Source organism: Acanthisitta chloris, unplaced genomic scaffold, assembly GCF_000695815.1.
Source record: "Acanthisitta chloris isolate BGI_N310 unplaced genomic scaffold, ASM69581v1 scaffold6421, whole genome shotgun sequence".
NCBI classification, from domain to species: domain Eukaryota; kingdom Metazoa; phylum Chordata; class Aves; order Passeriformes; family Acanthisittidae; genus Acanthisitta; species Acanthisitta chloris.
In genome coordinates, this window is record NW_008656379.1 from 14,694 (window position 1) to 38,186 (window position 23,493).

General features: G+C 39.1%; 1 protein-coding gene across 2 annotated transcripts; it reads right to left on the bottom strand.

The window, feature by feature from the left end:
- Positions 1–1,112: 1,112 nt before the first annotated feature.
- Positions 1,113–19,257, bottom strand: PHF6 (PHD finger protein 6). Of its 2 annotated transcripts, none has more exons than XM_009084301.1 (10): positions 19,077–19,257; positions 18,788–18,889; positions 15,304–15,437; positions 14,952–14,995; positions 5,618–5,781; positions 5,302–5,445; positions 3,980–4,084; positions 2,984–3,117; positions 2,228–2,357; positions 1,113–1,945 (listed from the first exon to the last, which is right to left on the bottom strand). In XM_009084301.1, the coding sequence occupies exons 1-9, from the start codon at positions 19,212–19,214 to the stop codon at positions 2,228–2,230; spliced, it is 1,095 nt and encodes a 364-aa protein (XP_009082549.1). In that variant the 5' UTR covers positions 19,215–19,257; the 3' UTR covers positions 1,113–1,945. The 2 variants fall into 2 exon arrangements, with proteins under 2 accessions (XP_009082549.1, XP_009082548.1); XM_009084300.1 differs by having other exon boundaries at positions 5,618–5,784; positions 19,077–19,214.
- Positions 19,258–23,493: the final 4,236 nt, after the last annotated feature.

Consider the following 23,493-nt stretch of genomic DNA (forward strand, 5'->3'; position numbering starts at 1 on the left):
ACCCCATGCAACCTTAGTTCAATACAGTAGCTGCAAACAAAGTGCCTTTTTCCCATGGGAGGGCCATGTCCGAGGCACAAATCAAAGTAATTTAAGCATTGAAGAATGCTGTTCTGCATTCCAAAACTGTTCTGAGTGGCTGAAAAACGTTCATGTTCCAGGAGAAACAAAACACCTTGATAGACAATGTCAATAACCGATCTGTCATTGCAATTCAAGTCACGCTTTTAATTTTGAAAGTTACAAATACAAAATAAAAATGATCAATGGCATCATGTTTAGAGCAGTAACTGAATATTTTCTGTACACAGCAATATCTCTTTCCAAACGGCATAATTCTCCAGGAAAGCAAAACAGAACTGATTGAATTCTAACAGGTAAAATGTTAGAAACTCCAATATACAGTAATTGAGTCCCTCAAGACATTAAGGGAATGCATAAGAAGACAAATGACACACATTAAATCTTTTAAAAATACAAGTAAAAAATGCTACAGAAACTTATGTTACAAATGAACTGTTTTTGCAATACCAATCACAGAAGAACTGTAGCAGTTTATAGTCAAATCAGTGTCTTTTGCTTGTTTCCTTCCTTCAAATCCAGAAGTTTTGTTGGGAGTTCAGAGTGAAACAAATCAAAACCCTAAACAAACAACAAGGTGATGCAATAGCAACAGACAAACATGTGGACTAGATTCAGCTTTTTGGTTTTATTTAAGTCTGAGGGTGTGCTTTAACAGACCAATTGAAGAAGCCACTAGCCATTAGAAATGACAAGGTGTTTTGAAAGCAGTCAGAGGACTGATCTGTTAGGTTTGGTATAGCCTAGATCTGATAATTCCCTAAAGGAACATCAAATGCTAGAAGTAGAACTCCATGATGTGATTGTTGACTTGACAGAGAAAGGAAAAATAATCACTAATGCAATAAGGATGATACGCAAAGTTTCTCATATAGTGGTCATAAGATTAAAAAATAAATACCAATCTAGAAAAAAAAGAGGTTGTTTCCATTCCTGTGACAGAATATGGGACCTTTACGCGTATTCTCGACAAAACACGAAGTGTTCCACACAACAGAGAACACCTGAGGTATGGATGTCAGATATGGTGGCTAAATTCCATAGTGAGTTAAGAGTTGTAACCCTCTGAAGTATAAGAGATTGGGCTGCAAAGTCCAAACGTTTGTATAGTAAGGTTTTAATCACACTTGGTGAGGTGTTCTTTGTAAATCAGGACAAGAGGTGGGTCGTTGGGAAAAGAGTGAACTACAGCCCTTTGGCATGAGTTCCAAAGCTCACAGCTCAGAACCAACAGCTGCTCAAGTCAGTCTCCTGCAAACAATGCTGGGCGGAGTGAGCAATCCCAACAGGAACAACCTGAAATGTTCAAGAGTGCTTCGTGTACACCGAGTCCTTTCCTACTGTGTGCTTCCAAGCCAGCCCAGAGCGCGGCTCTCCCACGTTCAGCCTCTGTAACTTGTGCAGGAAGAAAACGCAAAATTCACAAGGTACCAGCTCCTTGCCACCACCAGCTTGTCCACGTTGGTAATTACACTAGCTAAGACCTTCCCTCATTGCATGAATCCACTAAACAACTTACACATTCCAAATCTTAAGGTTTTTATTCAGTCCAGAAATATAGATCTTACTTCATTTCAATGTCTGCCTTGACTTTTGACACTGTACATATTACATATCATTTATATAGTGTTTCATTTTTTTTTCCAGACACTGCAGACTACAAACTACATAATATTGACATGTAAAACTCTGCCACTTACTGAAGGCTCACACACATGAACGTTTCAGGCAGTTCAATGAAATTTCTAACAGAGTCGGGTAGTAAAAACTTACTAACCCTTTTCTGATTTTAGAAAACAATTTAGAAGAATTAGTAGTTATGATGTCTTAGCCATTCCCAGTTCTCTAACTCTGTCCCTTGAACCTGTTTAAAAAATGATGAAAACAATAGTAAATTTAAAATCATACAGGAAAGCATTTAGCAGCTCTGACATTACATCTATACTCAGCGACAGAACGAGGGCCTCCCTTCTGACAAAGTCAGCTGGACTTAAAAACAACAAACCCTCCCCACTCCTCTACAGTGTGCCAATAAAAAGTACTTCTCTGCATACACTAGATTTAAATACTTCACTGCAATAAACTACATTGACTGTATATTGCATTTCAGTCTTGGCAACAGATCTGTCAGGAGTAACTTCCATACCTAGTTTCCATTGAGCTGCTGCTGAGGAATGTCATTATGGTCAGTGCCTGATTTGCCACGGCTTTTGCTTTCTCTTTCTTCATCCTCTTCATCTCTTTCGTCATTTCCACTATGGTTTTTACAATAGAGTCTGTCACAATAAAAGGAACAGTGAGGACTTTCACAGAAATAATCCATCAACAGCTAACTTTCAGTTTTGAGATGTGCTACAAGTCAATTGCAAACTCTGAACTCATTCAGGGCTTTTGGTCAGGCATCAGTTAAACTGAGAATGAAAACAAGGTTCAGGACCAGCCAACAAAAAACTGTGATCAGTCCCAGTTTTCCAGAGCTGCCACTGCACTGCTCAGCACATGCCCTCTCGTGGGCACAGCCTCACAGCAGCTCAGCTGCACTGAGTCACCGACACAGCTCCTCAAGAATGGAGAGTCAGGGGGTCCAAAACCCCCTGAAAGGAAGCTACAAACTATCAGTATGAAGGAATCATGACATCAGCTATCCTGGGTTACAGATTAATGGATTAATGTAAATATAAGTCAATTAATTTTCTCATTCCTCATATTACAGTGCTACTACAGAAATTTTAAACTAGCAGAGGAACTGAAATATTTTGCAAAGTTAACAATTAAAGTACAGTTTTAAATGAAACAATATTCTCTTTTGCAATAACATACTTGACTAGCCAAGTTAGGCAGAAAAAGTGCCATGAAATGTCTTCACTTTCATTATAGGTTCAAGAAGTACATAGGTCCTTACTTATAAATTCCTCGTGACATATTCTCAATGTATTTAGCTTTGTCTTCTACTCCACAGTGGTAATGGTATGTTTTTATGCAGGCCTTGATTTCACACCCAATTGTAGCACCAGGCTGGCTGCAGAGTGTGCATTTCTGTGAGAGAAAAGAAGAGAACAGCACTGTTCAGCCTCTGTCTCTCAGTATTCACTTCAGTGTTCCTTATATTTATGGCAATCATTTTGGAATAGATTAATCCCTCTGGCAGATCATCCTTCTAACGAAAAGTTAATCAAAGATATTGTAAACCATAAACTATGTAATACCAACCTATTAAAAGATGCACATTAGGATTCACCTATTGCATTGAAAATTGCTACATGATTGTACAAGTTATTGTACTTCCATCATTGTTTTATTGCCCCTGAAGTAAGAATGCAAATATATGAAGTCTTACGTTATTTTTTTCACCAAACAGCAGCTGTTTGTTTCCTCCCTGACCCCCATACATTTCTTAGCACTTTAAAAACATCCTGAATTTTAGTAAAATACAATGTGACATTTTCCAACCTTCCCATCTCTGAGACCTTCGTACATTTTCCTATTAGAACACCAAAACAGCTGCAAACACAGTTTTGTTGCCAAGATGTTAAGAGAACAAGTTCACTGCAAGAGCTGCATATTCTCTAAGTGTATTTGTAGCTTCACATGGTGTGTTTTTAGCAACACAGGCCCAAAGCTGTTACTCTCTCACAGTTACAGGAAGGGTAATATGACTCACAGGGTTCTATGATGACAGGATAACGATAATTTACGATGCACCTTGTCATACAGAAGCCTAAACACCACATGCCCCATCACCACTAATTTCTAAGGTGATTCCTATCTGGCTGCTTGTCCCACAAGTAACAGCATATTTAAATTTTGTGTTTAGAAACAGATGGCAAAGATTGTTCCACAAAAGGAAGGAGGCAGAGCTTTAGACACCTCAGCAGAACCACATTCTGTATGTACATACCATTCTTTTTCCTCTCTTGATTTCTTGAAGTACAGTTTTGATATCAAAATCACCAAACTCTGCCCTTGAAGTTGTTGTTAGCTGGACAGTGCCAGAAGAGAATAACTGTAACATAAGCAAGTCAAAATAATTTCAGGTAACCAACGTGATTGAAATTTTTTTTCCTGCAGGAATAACTGAGTATGAACATTCCCTTCCCTGATCTCAGCCACATGTGCTTTACCAACAAACTAGGAAAAACCCCATGCTGAGTAATTAGTATGATGAATATTCCTTCTGATCCCCACCTGACTGCTTTCATTACAGTCGTTGCCTTGGAGAAATGTATTTCAAAAGACAAAGCAGCTGACAAGAAATAACAACAGGATGAAAACACAAAGTAATAAATGGGCAATATTATCAATTACACCACTCAACTTTTTAGGAATATTCCATTTCCTTCCCTGTGACACGTATACAATTCAGCCTCGTGGTGTGCTGATGTAAATATACCTGAAAAGCCTTGAGGGATGACAAGGGAGCACATACCATCCCTTCTACCATCATCCTGCTATATTCAGCTGAAACTGGCTCAAAACTGAAGCTCAGGAACACAAAGTAGCAAAGAATCCTGTAAGACTCAAGGCACACACTAGCTCTGTTTAGTGAGCTGGGTATAGGAAGCCACTTAATTAAAACTCCACAGATTGCCTGGATTATTTATTCATTTTGAGGAACAACAGGAACCACTGAGGTTTGTCACCCAGAGCTCTACACCTCCTTCACACACCAAGTGATATGAAAGGGAGAACTATCTGCTCATGTTTATTGAAATGAGGTTCTGTTCAGGCTGACAGTCCTATGAATGTGATCATCTAAAGGCAGGGGTTTTCTAGACCTTCCACATCCCATTCTACTGGAGTCACAGCCTGAATCCACAGGTCAGAACACTAATGAAGCTCATGGATTCTTCCCGGACGGTGTCTGAATGCCTGTGGAGCAAAGCTGGTTTATTTTTGGAGTGGATTCTTTTTGGTAAAACTGTTTTCTCTGTTCCTTTTTAAATACTTTATGTGCATTTAGACACTAAGGGAGCCTTTTTAATAAGCTGAAGAGTCTCCCTGAGCTAATTCCATCTCTTAGCACGAAGCCAACTTTCATCCATATTGCCCGCAGTGAAAATAAATGAATTGCTCACTTTGCAACACTCCAGTGCTTAAAGAGATCATCAGCACACAGACAATGCTCATGCATAAGTACATGTGAGGGTACTGTACTGAAATCTAAAAGAGCAATTCAGACAAAATTCACAGAACAGCCTGGATAACAACACTGTTACTCACCATGCACTTATAGTGTGCTGCAGCCTTTTTGGCATTAAATATATGAAGCTTTCCTCTAGCTTCATTTTCTTCTTCACCTGCATGACAGAATCCACATTTAGGTTTTGTATCACTGGGGCTGCTTCTGTGGGGAGACCTGTCTCTCTGAAAGAAAAACATTTTACTAAAATATACTGCTGGGTTACAAGTAAGGTTGTAATTTTACAAGCCTGTGGCCACCAGCTGGAGGCTCAGACAAATGCAAATTTTAATAAAAATTATATGTGTAGAGAATAAAATTCTGTCTTCTAAGAAGTTTAGCATATTTACTGCTTACATAGGAACTGCTTTCTATTTCATCTGTGCCATGTGAGGACGTAGATCTAGTGTCTTCTGATTGCCCTTTTAAATTTGTTTTCCTTGGCTTTCCCTTACGACCCCTCCTCTTTCCTTTGGGAGGTGAAGGCTCCAACTCGTGTTCATTGATACTTTCTTCTAAATCTGCTTTAGAAGTTAGAAAACATCATCAAATAGGATTCTCAAAAATTTACACAAAACAAACCAAGAAAAAAAAAACAAACCCAAAATACACAACCCCCCAAAACCAAAACCAGGCAAGAAAAAACATAACCTGTATTTTCTGTATTTTGCCAGAAATAAAAATAGCAACTTTTCCCCATTTATTACAAAACATGCAAGTGCAGATCCTGAAAACATGATTTACTTCTTTATACATACACACAGATTTGCATCTTTACAACATATGAAGGTTTAGCATCTCTTACAACTTCCAGACCCAAGATGTGACCTCAGATACGTATCTGTACCTCCACTGACTCATTAAACTACACTGAAGCCAGGAACCGTTTTCACCCCTGAAATAAGCTTTTAATTGAATTTTTTAGGATGCACAACTCCAACGTAAATTGCCCCTGATATCATGGCAGTGTATCCAAGTCACACCTCTCTCCTTGCTTCATTAACTAATGCCTGTTGCCTTCAGAAAAAAAATTCACCATTTGGCTATACCATTAACATCAAGTTTTGAAACTGAAATGTATTTTGCCTCTGAAACAAATCTATGACATCGTTTTGTTACTGTGTATTTGTACATCTACAGCTAAACGCAGCCAACAGTTTACAGAAAATCATCCACACTGACAACATCCCTGGAAAAGTATTTACAGACAGTTAAGAATGTAATAATGTACATTTTTAACATAGACTCCCCAAGGAGGTCTGACAAGTTCCTTTGCAAACATCAGCTCAGGTGCTGACTGCTACGCAGAGCTGTCGTCCAGCGTTGGAGCAGATTGTCCTTGGGAGTGCTCAAAGCTCTACAGCTAATACAGATCAATTCTGCAAGCTTAAGATCTGGTTAAGTTATAGCTGATAGCTATATCTAATAACCTCTGCCTGCAGGAGCAGCCTTCTCTTTCTCTTCAGACATGTAACCCACCCCTGCTCCACTGCAAACACCTTTTGGCAGACTTGTTAAAGGACACATGCACAGACCCTGCTGAGGGACTTTTCTTCTCAAAATCTAAACCACAAACACCAGTATGAGCCCCCAAACAGAAGGAAATGGTAATCAGAAGATTTGGAATGTCTACCTTACAGATATTGCCATATGGTTTTAATATCCATACAGGACACCTTGTTTTGAGGCTAAATGCTGCTTTGCCAGAACTCGTCTTTCTTATCTCTTACCACATAAAAATGAAACCACATTTCTGTCTCAGAATTAACAGTGACTCAGCTGCACAAAAGTTTGAACATACTCCACAGGCACCAGCTGGGAGCAGAAGACACCTGACCCCTGGCCCCAGCCTGGCACACAAGGGCATCTCGTGCAGCTCAGTCTGTCCTATCTGTGCTAATCCCTGGGAAAGCTAAGGCTTCTGCACAGTTATTAGTGAAGGACAGAAAACTCACCCAAGAGCATCACAACAGGTTATACTGACGTTTATACAGATCTGCAAATTATTTTGGTTTCAACTGACAGATGACTCAGCTATGTGCAGATATGCCCAAGTCACTACCAAAATAGATCAGGCTGTCTACAACATCCCTATTCTGTAACATATATACTACTCTTTTCTAATCGAACGGGATGTCAAAAGCTCCATTTATTTTACTCTGAGAAAACAAAACACATGATGACATGGATTATCTGATGGAACAATACATTTTACATATTCTCCTCAGAATTTACTACTTCATGTTAGTTTTCATTTATCATCACTTGCTGAGTTCCTCAAACAAGATTATGCAATTTAGATATCGACTTTTCAGACTGCATAGAGCGAATTGTGTTACACCCTTGAAAACCTCTTCCAAAGAGAAGCATTATCTTATCTTGTTCCTCATCACGAGTTCTCCACCAATTACTACAAGAAATCTGTGGATCTCTATTTTTACATTAACAGAAATCATAGATAGTTAGTCTAGAAAAATAAAGTCTTACAAAAATATGACTGTTGAACTTGTGATCCTTTAAATAACACCAGGAAGAAGTTTAAAATATTCCTTCTAAAATAATCCCATGGATTTCCCTGCTGTATTTGATGAAGAAAAATGTAGTCCATTCATCATCATTCCTTGTTTTTTTCGAAAGCTCCTTATCATTCTGCCAACCACAATGCTTTCCCCCCCTTAGTCCACCCTTATTTTCTAAATAACATCAAAGCATGTCCTGAACTCTCCACAGTCACACTTACAAAACTGGGCTTGAATCATAATTGCCAAAACCAAGCACACACACTGAAATCCAACTTTTGATTAGAAATGCCACAGCCTCCTAAGAGAGTAAGTTCTTCAGTTCTATTTTTTAGCCTACAACTATTAGTATATTTAAGATCTGACAAGTAAAAATTATGTATTTTTAAAAGATGGTTTCAATGTAACATAAAAAGCCATGAAGATCACACAGCTTTCCTCAAAGGAGAACTCCTCTTCTGTGCTCCAAACTAGTCCTTCCAGAAAAGTCCAGACTTCACTGAAATCAAGATGCTACAAGACTCTTTCATGAAAATACAATTCCTTTAGGTCTCCTCCTGCAAGTGACATGGACCTACAAACTAACACCACCAATTTGTGAGGATCTGCTCTGCCACATGTACCTGTCAGACTGATACCTCAAAGGTTAAAGTTCTCTTGTTTTTACAGCACTATGCACTAGTGCAATGGAACAGACTGTAACCAGCTGCAAACACACCTGCCTTGGGTGGTCTTTATGTTTCATATACCATTTGGTTGGTGCCCTATCCCTCCCCTCAAGCCCACTGCCAGCTTACCCTGTGTCCCTGGCATCTGATGGTTGGGTGTTTCCAACTTCTCATGTCAGCTTGAACTAAGGAAAACACAAAAAGTTGTTCAACTCCTCCCTGACCAGGTGATGCTTATCACGGATCTCACCCATCCTCTGAATCCCCTGAGACTCTCTAGATATTCCTCAGCTTCCCCCCATCCCATATCCCCTCACTGCATTGATTTTTTAAATCATCACAATATTCTCAATGTAACTTTAACTAAAGTCTGCACAGGAGCTATCTATGAGCTTCCCTCAGAAGTCCCTAAACACTAGATCTGAAAACATGAGCTCAGTACACAGTCAGGCTTGAGAAGGGGAGTTAAGGGTAGAAAACATATTAGGAAAAAGTTTTTTCCTGTGAGGGTGGTGAGACACTGGCACAGGTTGCCCAGGGAGGTAGTAGATGCCCCAGCCCTGGTAGAGTTCAAAGCCAAGGTGGATGAAACCTTGAGCAACCTGCTCTCAGGGGAGGTGTCCCTGCCCATGGGACTAGATGACCTGTAAGGTCCATTCCAGCTCCTAAAATTCCATGATTCTATGAAATCAAGAGAAAACAATATACATTTTTAAAAGCCCCTAAGAATATGGTATTGTAAATTCAGATGAACAAAAGAGATGAGCAGCAACAAGCCCCCACTCTGCATTTCAGAAATCCACGAGCAGTACAAGGTACCACAGGAAGGAGCCTGGCAAAATGCTGTCTTACATCAACTGTTCACAGGGAGACTGAGCTTCAGAGAGAAATCTAAAATTTCTCCTTTGATCACGGCTACAAGGAAAAAGATCAAGATGTTTTGCTGTTTAAAATAAGGCTTGGCAGAGAAGAGGTTGAGATATCACTGATCTATTCTAGATTGCACCAGCTTGAAATACACATGGAATCATCCCTTCCTAAAGCTACAGTAAAGTGAAACAACAAAATAATCAAGTGATTTAAAGCTTGTGAAGGAACAAATAAAAAGAGGATGTGTTCCATAAACACTGCTCTACAGACCTCTTCAATTACCTATAACAACAGACTAAGTGAGCCAGAAGCAAAGGGAGCTGAGTCTGTGTGAGGAAGATGATTAACAAAACTGACTGGCAAACTGTATTTGCAAGTAGGACTGGACATAAAAAGAAGCCAAAATTTGTCATATGGAAGTGGCTCAGACATGCTGCTATGTAAATCTGAAATCACACATGTGTAGTTGAAGTTTTACAAGGCATTTGGGATGAAAGAGAAAGTAAAAAAATTCAAAGAACAAAATCAAGCCTACTAGATTTTTAGAAGAGAAACAGAATATAACAGAGAAAGAAGAAAGTACCTCAGTATGTTAAAGTAAGATCACCTTAAAATATGGCTGAAACCCAATGAACCATATGTGCCAACATGATGATTTTAAACTGAAATGTCAAAAAACCCCCAGAAAACTGTATTGGCCCAGTATTTAATACTAAAAATGTGATTCATCTATAAGCACTAATAAGAACCAGAGATTTGCACAAAACCCCTTGCAAGCAAACACAAAATCAGGTAAACTGACCATGAAATAACAGCAGTTATCAGCAAATGATGTGAAATTAACAATCAAAATGCTGAATGTAATTTTGGAGGTTTCTTTTTCTGTGGAAAAAGACTAAGTTACATGAAACATATCTAAACTAAAGTAAGAGTAGAGAAGAAAAAAATTAAATGATCCTTTAGGTCCTACCACTAATATCTTTTCCAAAGGTACAAAATACTTCAAGGAACTGATGACTCTTGTCCAGCAGTTATTTTTGACTGAATGGTACCTATGTTCTAAAGCACTTGAGATTATTTTTGTAATTAAGCATATTTAATATGGAAAATGGATAAAACAGTCCTTCATAGCCACACAACCTGAATGCTTTTTCAAGCAAACAAACGTTGGCAAGGACTGAAGACAGACAAGACACTTGGCTTCTTTGCCCAATCACAAAGCTTATGAGCACTGGTATGATAAACCTCTCACGTATCAGTTAGCTGACTGAGCTTCTGCTTGTCTACCACCTTGCCTAGATGAGAAGGAGAATCAAAACACCATAGGACAAACCATTCTCCACATGACTTTGACATTTTTCCTTTTCCTTCAGCTGTGTGTTTTCCCATAAGAAAACCCCATTGTGATGCTTCTGCACAAACCCTCATTAGTCTGTACTGGAACATCACCAATTTACTGCCTGGACTGACTGTTTTTGTGGGAATACCACGTAAACATCTGATGCCACATCCAGAGCATTCTCCAGAAGACAGACAACAAGCAGGCTGAGCCAGCAGAGCCCAGGAAGAATCTGTCACCATCCTCCAACAGAACCAAAAAACTGCAATGCTGCAGCAACTGTTAGACCTGAGTGCACTGATGCAAACGTCTGCTGCAGCCACTGCTACAGAACATGCAACAGGGAGCAAACACTGCTGAAAGAATCCAAAGATGAATCAGAATGTTACCTAACTATAATGCCAAAAAGTTTCAGATGTTTTTCCCCTCTGGCTTTCACAGTGCTTTGAACAAGGACTCGGTTTGCTGTGGATTGCAGCACCTAAATAGGTCTCACAGAGAATATTATCCTGACTCAACGTACTGAGCAGTATGAGTAGCACAGATTCCATGTTTGACCTTCAGAATAATATGAAGAGGATGCTGAGACAGGGAATGTCCTTATTGCCATTGGGGAAATATAATTCTCTGAGGCTGTGAGCACAGCTACAACAGGAATTATGGACATTTTATTTTCTGACCCCACAGCTCTCAAGCTTCTGCTTTACACATTAACAACAGGAGTGACGTCTCTCTTCGCTACTCTTCGTTTTACCTCTGTGTAACAGAAGAATGAAATTACATTTTCATCTTAGTTTATATTACACCATTCCTGAGCAGCTGAATTAGTTTTAAGCCCCACCTGCAGGGAACTGAGAGAGAACAGTTTTTCCATTTTCCAACAATTATTTCCAGTGCATCGGAATAAATCCCAACAAACAGTTCCAAAACCTTAGTCCAACAATACTCCATTCTTCAAAAAGAATAAATGCAATTGTATCAAACTGCACAGTAATTCAACTAATAGTTAGCTGTGACAGTAGGAAAGCACTGGCAACAATTCCTGTAACCTGTTAGGTACTGAAAGCTGAGACAGCTTGGCTGAAATCATGAATTAAGCTATTATCTGAAGTTCAGGTAAGGTTATTTTGTCAGGTTTGCAGCTAGCAAGGCAAAAATCTAGATGTCCTTTTTGCAGTTAGTGGGAATACAGCACGGAAGAATCACTCTGAAGCACACAAAGGAAATACCAGAGAAATAGAATTTTCCTGCTCTGTATCATCTGAAGGTCAGGACATACAGGTAATGAGACAAACCAACTGCTGCAACAGACAATGAACTTAAGAGCACAAGACTCTGCTGCTGTGTTTCCCACTTTTCAGTTCAAAGAAAACAGAAGGTAGTTCAGCAGCTCCTGTCAATTAAAGGAAAATGAACTCCCATTGCTCATTAATTCTGTCTTGATGAGCAGAGAGATACCAAGTCTGATGAATCCTTACACCACTTGAACTTCATGACAGCAATAAATAACATCTAAGAGGTCCTTTTTATTAAGTTTTCCTGGGTAACTTTTAATTTCAGCGGAACTCCTTCAACCACATTTCTATGCAGCCTCAAAAATTTTCTGAACCTGTTACTAAATGGTTAACAGATATTATTTTTAAACTAGAACTGCTAACAAAAGTACAAGTCAGATCTTGGACTTAAGCAAGTACAATCCCAAAGCATCTATCTTCTAGGGAAGGGAAGGAAAAATCTCACTGCTATGCAGCAGTGCTGCCTGAAGAAAATAAACTGCTCTGGACAAACCAAACCAAACCCTCCTAAAATCTCTTCAAACACCTACTGACAGAAGTGACATAATACAAATATTTGGACTGCAACAATTAAATCTGGATGCAGAGAACAAAGGATAAAACACACAGATGTTTGAAACTGAACAAGGACAAAACCACCCCAGAAAAAAAATTTTAAAAAAACAGAGCTGAGCAATAAGTTTCCATTAAAGACTGATAATTCCAGTGTCCCTGTGACACTGAGTGACAGAACCACAGATGAGCTTTAACCATTCTGTTATGAAAACAGTGCTAAGAGCAAAGACTCACGAAAGTGAAACTGAAACAAGAGGAAAAAAAAGCTGCTATGTTAGCATCAGTCTTCTCTCTCTCTCTCTCACCAGTCCTTTCTGGTTTCACACCCCACTGTTCTTTCACATTTAAATGCCTCCTTGACATTCACATTTTCAACAAGAAATAAAATACATATATAAGGCTTCATCTCACCATCCAACCCCTTCTGGTTGTCATTTCACTAAGCAAACTTCAGCATTTAAACATTAAGAAACAAACCCTCCCAAGTCCCTTCTGAAACTCTGAAAACCACCCTGTATTTTTCTGTCTGCTACAGGCAATTAGTTCTCAAAGTAGCAAAATACCATTGCTATGGAAATTACTTGCAGCATTGTATCAGACAGATGAAATATGTTTCTACTTCCTTTGATTTAAAAGTCTCTCACAAAAGAGCTGCAGCTTCTGGCATTATCAAATCCACAACTGTAAGTAATGATTATTCTATGGGTACAGTTTCCTAAACTGCATGGACTAAAAAGAGCACTGGGTAGAATTTCAGTCACATATTGAACAGAAATCAGAAAACAGAACTGTGAAGTATAGCTACACATATTTCTAGAAGTGCAAAGTTATTTCTACAAGTGTAAAGCATAACAGAGCTAAATATTTTGAACAAAAAAATGTGGGCAAAGTTAAATGCTAACTAAGATATCATTGGGCTCTTAGGCCTCAGCTTTTCTGAGTTATATTGCTTATTCCTCTTCTCCTGCCCTCAACCTAAAAGTCTCTTTGGATGAGTCTAGTTTAATGTTTTAATAAACTGCCACAATCAGCACTTAAGAAAAAAGCCATTATGCCTCCAGGAATTTTTCCCATGTCTTCTCAGACAGATCTATTCACATACAATGTAAAAGTCTTTGCTGTTAGAAAATGACACTAAAATTGGAGCTAATGATTTCTGAAAACTCTTACAGCACAAGCTCAGATCCTGCAAGGAATTCTGAGCAGGAGCTGTGGTCTGCCCCATGCAGAACTGGAGGCATTTTACACAGATGACAAACACTGAGCCATTTGTGAGCAAGTATAAAAGATTATGTTTAAAAATTAGTTAAAGAAATTAATATCTCTGGACTCAAATGTCTTTCACATTCTGTTTCTGCTAACACACAATACAACCCCCAAAGCAAAGAAACAAAGTGCCAAACAACAAGACAACGTGGCCTTGTCTCTTTGGAGAACTACCATGACTTCTCTTATTTAAACCCAGTAAAAGCCAAATGAGAGTTTTATATATAAGCACATGACAATAATGATTTAACAGACTAAAGAGAAAAAAATGCATTTTCATTTGGGATTTTCTACTGCCTTCAGTACCTTTCTGAACACTGAAGTAGTATCCAAACCTCATCATTAATGTATCTCCTACCCACAGCATAAAAGCAGAATATTACCTCAAAAATATACTTGGCAGAGAGACTGAAGCAATTGATGAAATCTGATCCTCACTGAACAGTCACTTACTGCTCATCAGTTCAGTCTGATGACATTTCAGGTGAAAGCAATGCAAAAGGCAAACTACCAACTGTTTGCTTACCCAAACTCAGACATAGTAGAAACAAGGAAAAAGACCTTAATAAATGCACATCAGCACAACTAGTTTGGAATTTTAACAGACCACAGGATTTATCTGCGTTTGTGGCATTTCACTTCTCTCCTCTGCAAAGATATACAGCTTTTATGAATGATCCACACAGCTTTTTTTAACCAAAATGACTCAGAAATAGATCTGTAAGTGACCTGATCATAGCCCTTTTCATTCACTATTGGGTGCTTAGTATTTAAAGAGTTAAGCTCTGTTCAATAGTTCCAAAACCAGTGAATATTTAGGAACGTTAGCAGTAGCAAAAATCAGCTGTTACCTGACAAATATTTCAGATGTTAATTTTAACTACAAATATGAGCCAGCTTCTTCCCAGAAGGGAATGAGTAACTTCTATCCAAACTCTGCTTTCATGGAGCATCATATCTTTAGAACACCCTAAAATTTATGGTTTGGGTTTCTCTCCACCTCAACCAATAATTTTTAGAGAAAACACAGAACTCAGATTGACTTCCAAACTCATTGTCTCTCTCTCTCAAAAAAAAAAAAAAAGTAGCTCTAATTTTTACTGAAAACATTCTCCAGAAAAATGAAATTTAAGCAAGTATCTTTCTATAATGGGAAAAATTTATATGGAATAATTTTACCTTCAGAGTTATGCGTAGTTTTCTTGTGTTTTCGACATAAAATCCTATAAACAAAGTAGTTGAAAACTGTCAAGTCAGTCACGATTCACAAGTTATTTACTCATCTTTTAAATTTAAATGCCAGTACATTTTTCTCCCACTTGTAAGACTCACTGATAAACAAATCTCGCAGTGAAAATATGCTTTTCTAGCACATCACTGTTTGAATGCCACAATCATCATTAGAACTTTTTTGCAAGTTTTGCTTAGATTCCAAAGTGGGTTTTTCGTTTTGCTTTGTTGTTGGTTTTTTTTAAACAAAGAATGTGAAATATAAACAGAAAAACAAACAGAGCAAATAAAGAATAGTTACATGTAAATGCCTTGTGAAGGTTTCTCTCTTATCTGAGCTTTATCATGCAGAGCACAGTAGTAGTGATATGTCTTGTGACACGTTTTCACATCACAGCCAATGGTCGCTCCAGGACAGTGGCATAGAGAGCACATCTGGAGAGAAAATGAAAGCACAATTCCTCTTACTGTTGGCTTGGGAATTCTGAGTTCAAACACAAGAGTTACCATTCCTGGTGACAAAACAAATGCACTTGGATTCCTCTTCCTGCTCTCAGGTGTTTCTCATTATTCACTGTATAATCAAGAGATCTGTGGCAATTATGCAGCAGAGCAATAACCACCAGAGGTTGATTATCCATTCAATGAAGACAGTAAGTAATTTATTTTTGTGGAATGTATTGAATGGAAGTGACACAGCTCTTCAACTCAGTAGCACTCCCAGGGATACTCTGTTTGTACCAACCATTTCAGAGAAGTTAAAATCATAAATTGTACCTGTTTAATTCTGAATTAAATTATGACGGTAGGAGGGGTAAAAGAAAAAGACATCCACTTGGCAATGAATCCTGCACTCAGAAATACTGATGACCTGCAAATTTTCCTCAGCATCAGCAGCTAACTTTACTTCCATTTTCCTTAGGTTATTTCCTTAGGTCATTTCCAAACCACTGAATTCAATGAAATATTTGTTAAATACAATGAATTCATTTCAATTAGATTAAATTTTGCTCTTTATTTTGCAGAAAAAGGTAAATGGGAGCCTGTTGATTTACTCTTCTTTCCCATTAATTCTTCTCATGTTTGGGTTCAAATTGAGGGAGGGAAAGTTTAGATTAGATATTAGGAAAAAGTTTTTTCCTGTGAGGGTGGTGAGACACTGGCACAGGTTGCCCAGAGAGGCCGTGGCTGCCCCAATCCTGGCAGTGTTCAAGGCCAGGTTGGATGAAGCACTGAGCATCCTGGTGTGCTGGGAGGTGTCCCTGCCCATGGCAGGGGTTGGGAGGAGATGATCTGTAAGGTCCATTCCAACCCTTAAATTCTATGATTCTATATGAGACTCAATGCTTAGGAAATGTCAGCTGTGACACTCCTAAGTTGCTCATGGTCCTTATACTGTGCTAGGAAAGGAAATCATGGACAGTAGAACAATATTTTTATCTGTATTATATTTTACTGGCATAAGATTGCTCTAAAAATCCCAGAATTTCCCATTAAACTCACCTCCTACAACAACTGGAGCTTTTTCCTTGTATCCTGCATGTTGCCTAAGCCCCTGAAAGGTTACAATCAATTCCAAATCCATAAGCCTAGTTGTGCAATGTAGGATACACCTACATATACCTTTGTGGATACATTTTCTGCTCAATGCACTTGCTTAGTCAAGTCTCAAATATGCCAAAAAAAATATATCCCCAAAGGTACCAAATATACCACTAGGCTGTGTTTCAATTTTAACAAAGTCAACTGAACAGTAAAAATGTCAAAGAGGATCATCTCCATTTACTCCTCTGCAAGCTCTGAAACAGCAGTTATATACTGTTCCCTAGTTGTTATCCAATTTGTCTGGGTGTTTCATCTCATGAATCTGTTATACATTATGGTTTAATACATAACAATTGCTGATCAAAGCTTTTCATAGAAGCCTAGGCTGAAATGATACCTATCCAATCAATTGTAGTCAGTACCTCAGGTTTTTGAAAGGCAGAAATGACTGAAATAAAACCTTCTGCAAACACCATGATGTGTCTTTATGAACAGAACAGACTACACAAAATTTTAGATTTATTTATTGGTCTATGTTTCCTGTAAGGAATAAAACATTTATCCCATTGGCACAAGTCCTGCTGTCCAAGCAGTCACTGCCATTAGTTCCCTATCAGGTACATGTGAAGTTTGACAAGCTGCAAAATAGATCAGTTCTTTAAAAAAACACAATCCTCCCTGCACAGCTAACAGAAATAGTGAAGGTATCAGTGCCTTGTACTCCCAAATATTTAGACTTCATAAGTTTTTATGAGTGACCCATTAAGGTTTGAACCTACAACTTTTCTCAGGCAGATCTACACTGCAGTCAGAAGGGCTCCAACGTGTCAATCAGTCACTTTGGCCTCGATTTTCAGTGCACAGCTGCCCAGCAGCACCTCCTGAAGGAGACAGACTATGGAAATCCTGTCAGCAGACAAGTTTAGTCCAAGCTCTCCCTATAATTACTTAACTCACAGTGCACTGACTCTGTGCAGCTGTTGCATCAGGAAAGGAACATAAAGAGGTTCAGAAATGAAGAGACAGAAACCTCCAAAGACATAAAAAGAAATAACCTTAAAAAAAAACCTCTAAGAGACCCAAGAATCTAAAAGTTTCTTTAAGATCTCTAGTTCCCTTTACTACCATGTTCTTTGGAAATTCCTAATGACAACATGAATCACTTGTGAACAGTTATTTCTTTATGCTTCAGCCAATGAGAGAAAATAAAGTTCCCTGTGCTGGAAAAGATTCAAATGAAATATTAGACTATTATTATATAACTGTAGTTCCACAACAACACTTTGGACTTCTCTTAGCAGTCCGAGAACAGCTAAATAAAGTACTTTAAATAATTCAGCTGAAAGGTTTTAATATAAGGAGCAATTTGATCATATGTTAAAGTTATTTTAAAAATAACCTCACTTATTTCCCCAAATGGAAAACAACTAAATCTAAATTTAAAAGAAAATAAAAATTAAAAACCCCTCAGGAATTTGCTTCTCAGGAACTAAAAAAAGTCATTGCTGCCCAACCTCACTGATTTGGTCAAGGTGTAATCACTATTGTACTCACACACCTCCTAAGACATCTACATTCACAGCATCAGTCAATACAAAAGGTGCAATAAAAGTTCCTTTGGTAGTTAAAGTCAGATTTTGGAAGCAAAACCAAGTCCTGGTAAAGGCACAAAAATGTCCTTGCCAGGTCCCTAGAATGTGTGTTTCTTTAAGAAACCTAACAGAAAATATTAAATAGAAATCACTGCTTATGTGCAGCTCATGAAAGAGAAAAATGGGCATATTTTGTAAAGGAGTTTTGAAATATGCTTGAAAAAAAATGCACATCTGCTACAACCGTCTACATTGGCCAATGATGGAAAATACGACAAAAAAATTATTAAAAAATAAATTCAGAATTATTATTTCATGCCTAAGCTACAATTCTTAAAATAACATGTTTATGTGAGAACAGAACTTGACTGAAATCAACAAACTACTTTTTGTCCTGCAGACACTTCCAGGGTTGGTTAACTGACATTTAAATTGCATTTCAATGTCTACTGAGGTTTTCTGTTCATAAACCTGAGACCGATTTTACTTCAATGTCTTCTTCTGTAAGTTATTTCAGAGCTCACACAAAGGCAGCACTTCTACCAAACACATACCCAGATATAACCCACTGAACAAGTTCACTGTAAACCTCATGGCAGGTAAGGAAATATTGCCTTCCATTTGCAAGAGCCAAAACCAGACACTCACCAGTTTGGTGCCTCTTTTTATTTCTTTCTGAATATCTTCAATAGAGAATCCCCCAAGACTCTCATTATCAGTGTGTGAGGAAACCAGTGCGGACGAGAACAGCTAAAACAGCAAAGACAGAACTTGGATTTTAACTTTGAAGGGTATGAGCGAGAGGGAACATTTATAGACATGAAACCCACAAAAATTTCAAACGGCAGTGGTTAATCACGTGTGCCAATTCCAAGCGCGCTGGACTGTGCACGTGTTTGGAATGTTTTCCCGGCTCCATCCCCGTCCCGGCTCTCACCATACACTTGTGATGCGCCGCCACCTTCTGGTTCTCCGACATCAGCAGCTGCCCACATTCGTTATCCCGGTTGGAGCGGCAGAACCCACACTTCCTTTGTCTGGACGAGACTTTCTTCTGTCCGACTGAGCTTGTCATGGTTTTAAATGACCTTAGAATGCCACTGCAATCCTCTCAATGCTACGGGGAAAGAAAGGAGCAATCAGCTTGTTAACATCAAAAGGGAAATTAACTTAGTTTTACAAATACAATGTCGTTGCTTGAGAGTGATTTGTCCCTTCTCTTTATGCGACTTCAGTATGTCCAGATAAACATGCAGCTGGCTGAGGCAGCATTTTGCCAACTCTTCATGAAACTGCATCAGCAACAAAAATTAGTTCTTTAGGCAAAAAAAAAAAAGTTTGAATGTTAATATAAAACTTTGGATACCAATCCAAAACTTACAAGGAAAAGAATAAGTGGAAAACACAACAAGCACAGCAATTATTAGGGGGAGAAGTTCCCACAATTTATTTTTAGTTATCTATAACAGGAATTTGTAGAAAATATATATGCATGAAATTAAATTCATGCGACTAAACTCCTTCAACAGCAGAAGCAAACCCCACATATCCAGCACAGCCTCCAGAACAGGGTTTGGGTGTAAAAGCTCACAAAGTCCCAGGGCGGAGGAGAGCAGAGTGGGATGAGAAGATAAAATGTTGCTATTTTCGGCACATTGTGGCCAGTCGAACAGCACTAGGACATTGTAGAAGCCTCTATGACTGAGGTGTTGCAGCGGAAACCTTCCCGTGACCCACAGCGAACGTGGCAGTACCACGTCAGGTTTCAGAGCTGCTGTTCTCAGCTAAGAAAAGTAACTGAAAATTGAACTCAACATGAATCACAAACTTTCATGTGTTACCAGCAAAGAACGCTGAGGTCCCAATGCCCAAATCAGTCAGACACTGCACGTTCAAGAGTGGAAATACCCCATGAGTGTATGTGCTTCCTGGCCCAGGAGTAAGGGGTTTGTGTTCGTTTGCTTCCACATCTCTCAAGAAATAAAATACCTTCTTCAAATAGACTTTCTTAGAGCTTTGCATTTTGGAGATTTGAGTTTTACTGTCAGAATTGGCCACAACTGCAATAAAATCCTGCTCAGCCTTTGTCTTCGCTAGACTCAGCTAAGTCACTGCATAGTTTGATATTTCTGTTGGAAAAGCCCATAAAATCCAGCCATAAGAACAGCAGAGCTGCAGAACATCTGGACTGGGCTACAATGGCACAGATCTGCATGAAAATGCACGGCTGGTCTGTGGCATTTGCATAGGCAAACCTGGAGCTCCTCAGTGCTGTCAGAGGCTCATAATGCTGGTATCACTCACGGCTGCTCTCAGCGAGAGCACAGCGACGGCATTGAGTTTCCGCCGGTGTGTTCTGCTGCTGACAGACACTCCTGCTCTGCTCCTGCATCAACAGATCTCCACCGACTGAGTTTTCACTGTTGGCCCCGCAATATTTACCGCACAACTCCTGTCCTGTCTCCACGGCCTTTGCTTAACAACAGCTTCATTTGCTTTCTGCTCTGAGCGGAGCAGATCACCAGCCGCTGACGCACACTCGGAAGAAGAATGCAAAGATTTCAGATCTTGCTGATTTGTACAAAAAATGTGCCAATCTGGATAAACTAGTCACACCCTTTTGCAGTGGCAATAGAGAGCCCTTAAGTGTTAAACACAAAAGAATTACTACACTGTATTCTTCTGAAGGAAAAATAAACCAAGGCTGTTCTGTAATCCCTTGTGAGGAGAGAGAGGGAATGATACAGAGAGAGATATAAAATATACATATATATAAAAGAAAGTAGAAATCTGTATCTTTTTTTAAACTTCAAAAGTATAATATTTGGGAGCAGAAAAAGATATACAAAAGACGAGGAGAAAATAACACCATGAAGATTTCTTATTCACAGCTCACATTCAACAGCTCAACAGAAACCACACAGTGAACATGTTAGAAATAAACTAACAAAACAATGCAAAAATGCAAGAAGTTCTGCTTTAGTATAAATATAATGTGTTAGACACACACAAAATCATTTGGGTCTGCTAATTTCATTTTATATTTAGGTTATATTGTCAAAATACTGACAGCAATGAGAGCAGTTGTTAAAAGGAAGACCAGGAGTTGCCCTGAAGACATGCACAGGTTCTACTGACTGTCAGGGATCAGAGTTACTACTAAAAAAAGCTTTCCTTCAATATAACAGGCAGGTTTGTATGGTAGAAAACGCAGATAATTTATAGAACACATAAAAATTTATTAACTGACTCTCAGCACACTTAATTTATGAGAATAATAACTTTCCCAGACACACGAGGACGAAGAAGCTCCTCACAGCTCCTGCCCTCAGCTAACAGGCACGAGGAGGCATCACTGCAGCAGCTTCAGGACCTGACACAGCCCAACTTCTGCAAAACTAGGGGTTTTAAGGCTCACAGTGAAGTTAAAAATATTGTCAATCTTCACTTGATGCACGGCTGTTGATGTTAAAAAACCCTGGCAAATCTATGTTTGGAAATACTTTTCAATTATAAATAATTTAACAGCTGAAAAATTATTCAAAATGCAAACAGCCCAAGAAGCATCAGGATAAGCCAAAAAGGAAATTCACATTTTTTTCACCATCAGATTAAATTACTCTGAAAGCATTTTACAGAGGTAACTATAACTTTTGTTTCCAGCCCTGCATTCTTTGCATTTGTCTGTTCCTGTACCACTGAGCATTTATACTATTTACATATTTCTAAACACTGCAGAAAGAAACCTGAGCATGAGAAAACATTTCAGACACATTTCATCTGCACAACTCTCCCTAAATTATGTTTCTCATAAAAAATACACTACCCTGGAATGACTTTTGTGTCAAAATGCATTTCTTATCCGGCCCATTAAAAAACAAAACCCAACGCATTTTCTGACAGAGCTGAAGAAGTTGTGCAGCTGCAGCCCCAGAATTCTGCATGCAAACACTCAGAACTCTGTTTTCATCTCTCAAGTTAAATCACCCAGAAACAACTGATGCAGTTTGCCAAGTATCAAACTACATCTCACTGGAACGAGAAAAAAATGCAACTTAAAAACAGTTCAGTGTTTTGGTTTTCCATGTTTAAAAGGCTAATAAAGGAATAAGGATTTTAAAAACAGAGACTAAATCTACTCCTGACAGAAATGTTACTTGTCAACTTTGCCAGAGAAGTCCAACACACAAACTGGATCCCAGAGGGTGAAGTGCTATGGAATTTTGCACTGTCTCCACCAAAATGAAACACAAGTACCACAACACACAGGTCATTCCACACAGATCAGCTTTCCACAGTTCCATCTACCCAAGAACCCCAAAAGGATAAATTCACTCAGCCAATCTTCCCTCAGAAATTTGGGTTCACTTGCACGCACATTTCTGATGCCCACGAAGGTATTCACGTGGTGCTTCCCTTCACAGCATCTTTAACTTATCTTTAAAGCAGCAGTTTTCACACTCCTGTGGGTTCTGTGCTGTTTTACTGAGCTCCAGACAACAGATTTGCCAACACAAAGGAGAAGTGCAAGTTCAATGCCTCTGAGGCACAGAAGGGGCATTCTCAGTGCATGAGACATTGTTCAGCACTGAGGGGTGGAAAGTCACCTGGACTCTAACTCCTGTTTATTGCCCAAATGTGTTTCAAGACTCTGTTGATAGTTCAGGCCCCACCTGCACATCCAACAAGGGACAAGCTGCACTTCCTCTGCACAGTTTGCTTTGCTCTGTGACCTGTGCCATCACCAAATTGTATTTCTAAGCATTAAATTTGTATTTGTCTGGGAATAGAATATCAGACTCTTAAAGAAAACCTACAGGAAGCACAGGAGCTGCAGAAAATGCCACTGAACATGCAGAAGTGGCTTGGGCTCTGAGGAAAAGATATATAAAACATCTGTGCTGACTTTTTCAGGATGCTCACTAGGGACCAGTTTGGCTGCTCAGCAAACTTCCAAGTGCTCTGCAGTTTCCAGGGTGGCTCTCCCATTGTTGGGTGCATTACTTTGGAGAAGGAGGGGAGAAGGGAGGTGTCCTGGAGGTGTCTGTAGCTGATAACCCAAACCACAACTCTCACAGAGATCTCTACCCAAGAGTTGCACTCACACAGCCACGACAAAAAGTAGGATGTGAATTTATCCATGAAAATAGAACAGAAAGAAGCCCAAGGGCCAAAGGGAGGGGGAGAAGGGCAAAGGCAGGGGGAGAAGGGCAAATCCTCGAGAGCCTGAACAATACGAACAGGGCAGGTGAGGAGGAACCCCGGAGCGGTAAGGAGGCTCTGGCAGGCAGCGCTCAGCGATCTCTAGCAAAGTTTACATCCTCCCGCGGGGAGCAGCGATGGGCCGACAGCGG

Excerpts from the sequence above, each read along its gene's own strand:
- PHF6 (XM_009084300.1), bottom strand. The coding sequence starts at position 19,214 with ATGACAAGCTCAGTCGGACAGAAGAAAGTCTCGTCCAGACAAAGGAAG. Across the intron at positions 14,996-15,303 it reads CCTTCACAAGGCATTTACAT|GATTTTATGTCGAAAACACA; the intron begins GTAACTATTCTT and ends CTTTGTTTATAG. Across the intron at positions 3,118-3,979 it reads TCAAGAGAGGAAAAAGAATG|AAATGCACACTCTGCAGCCA; the intron begins GTATGTACATAC and ends TTTCTCTCACAG.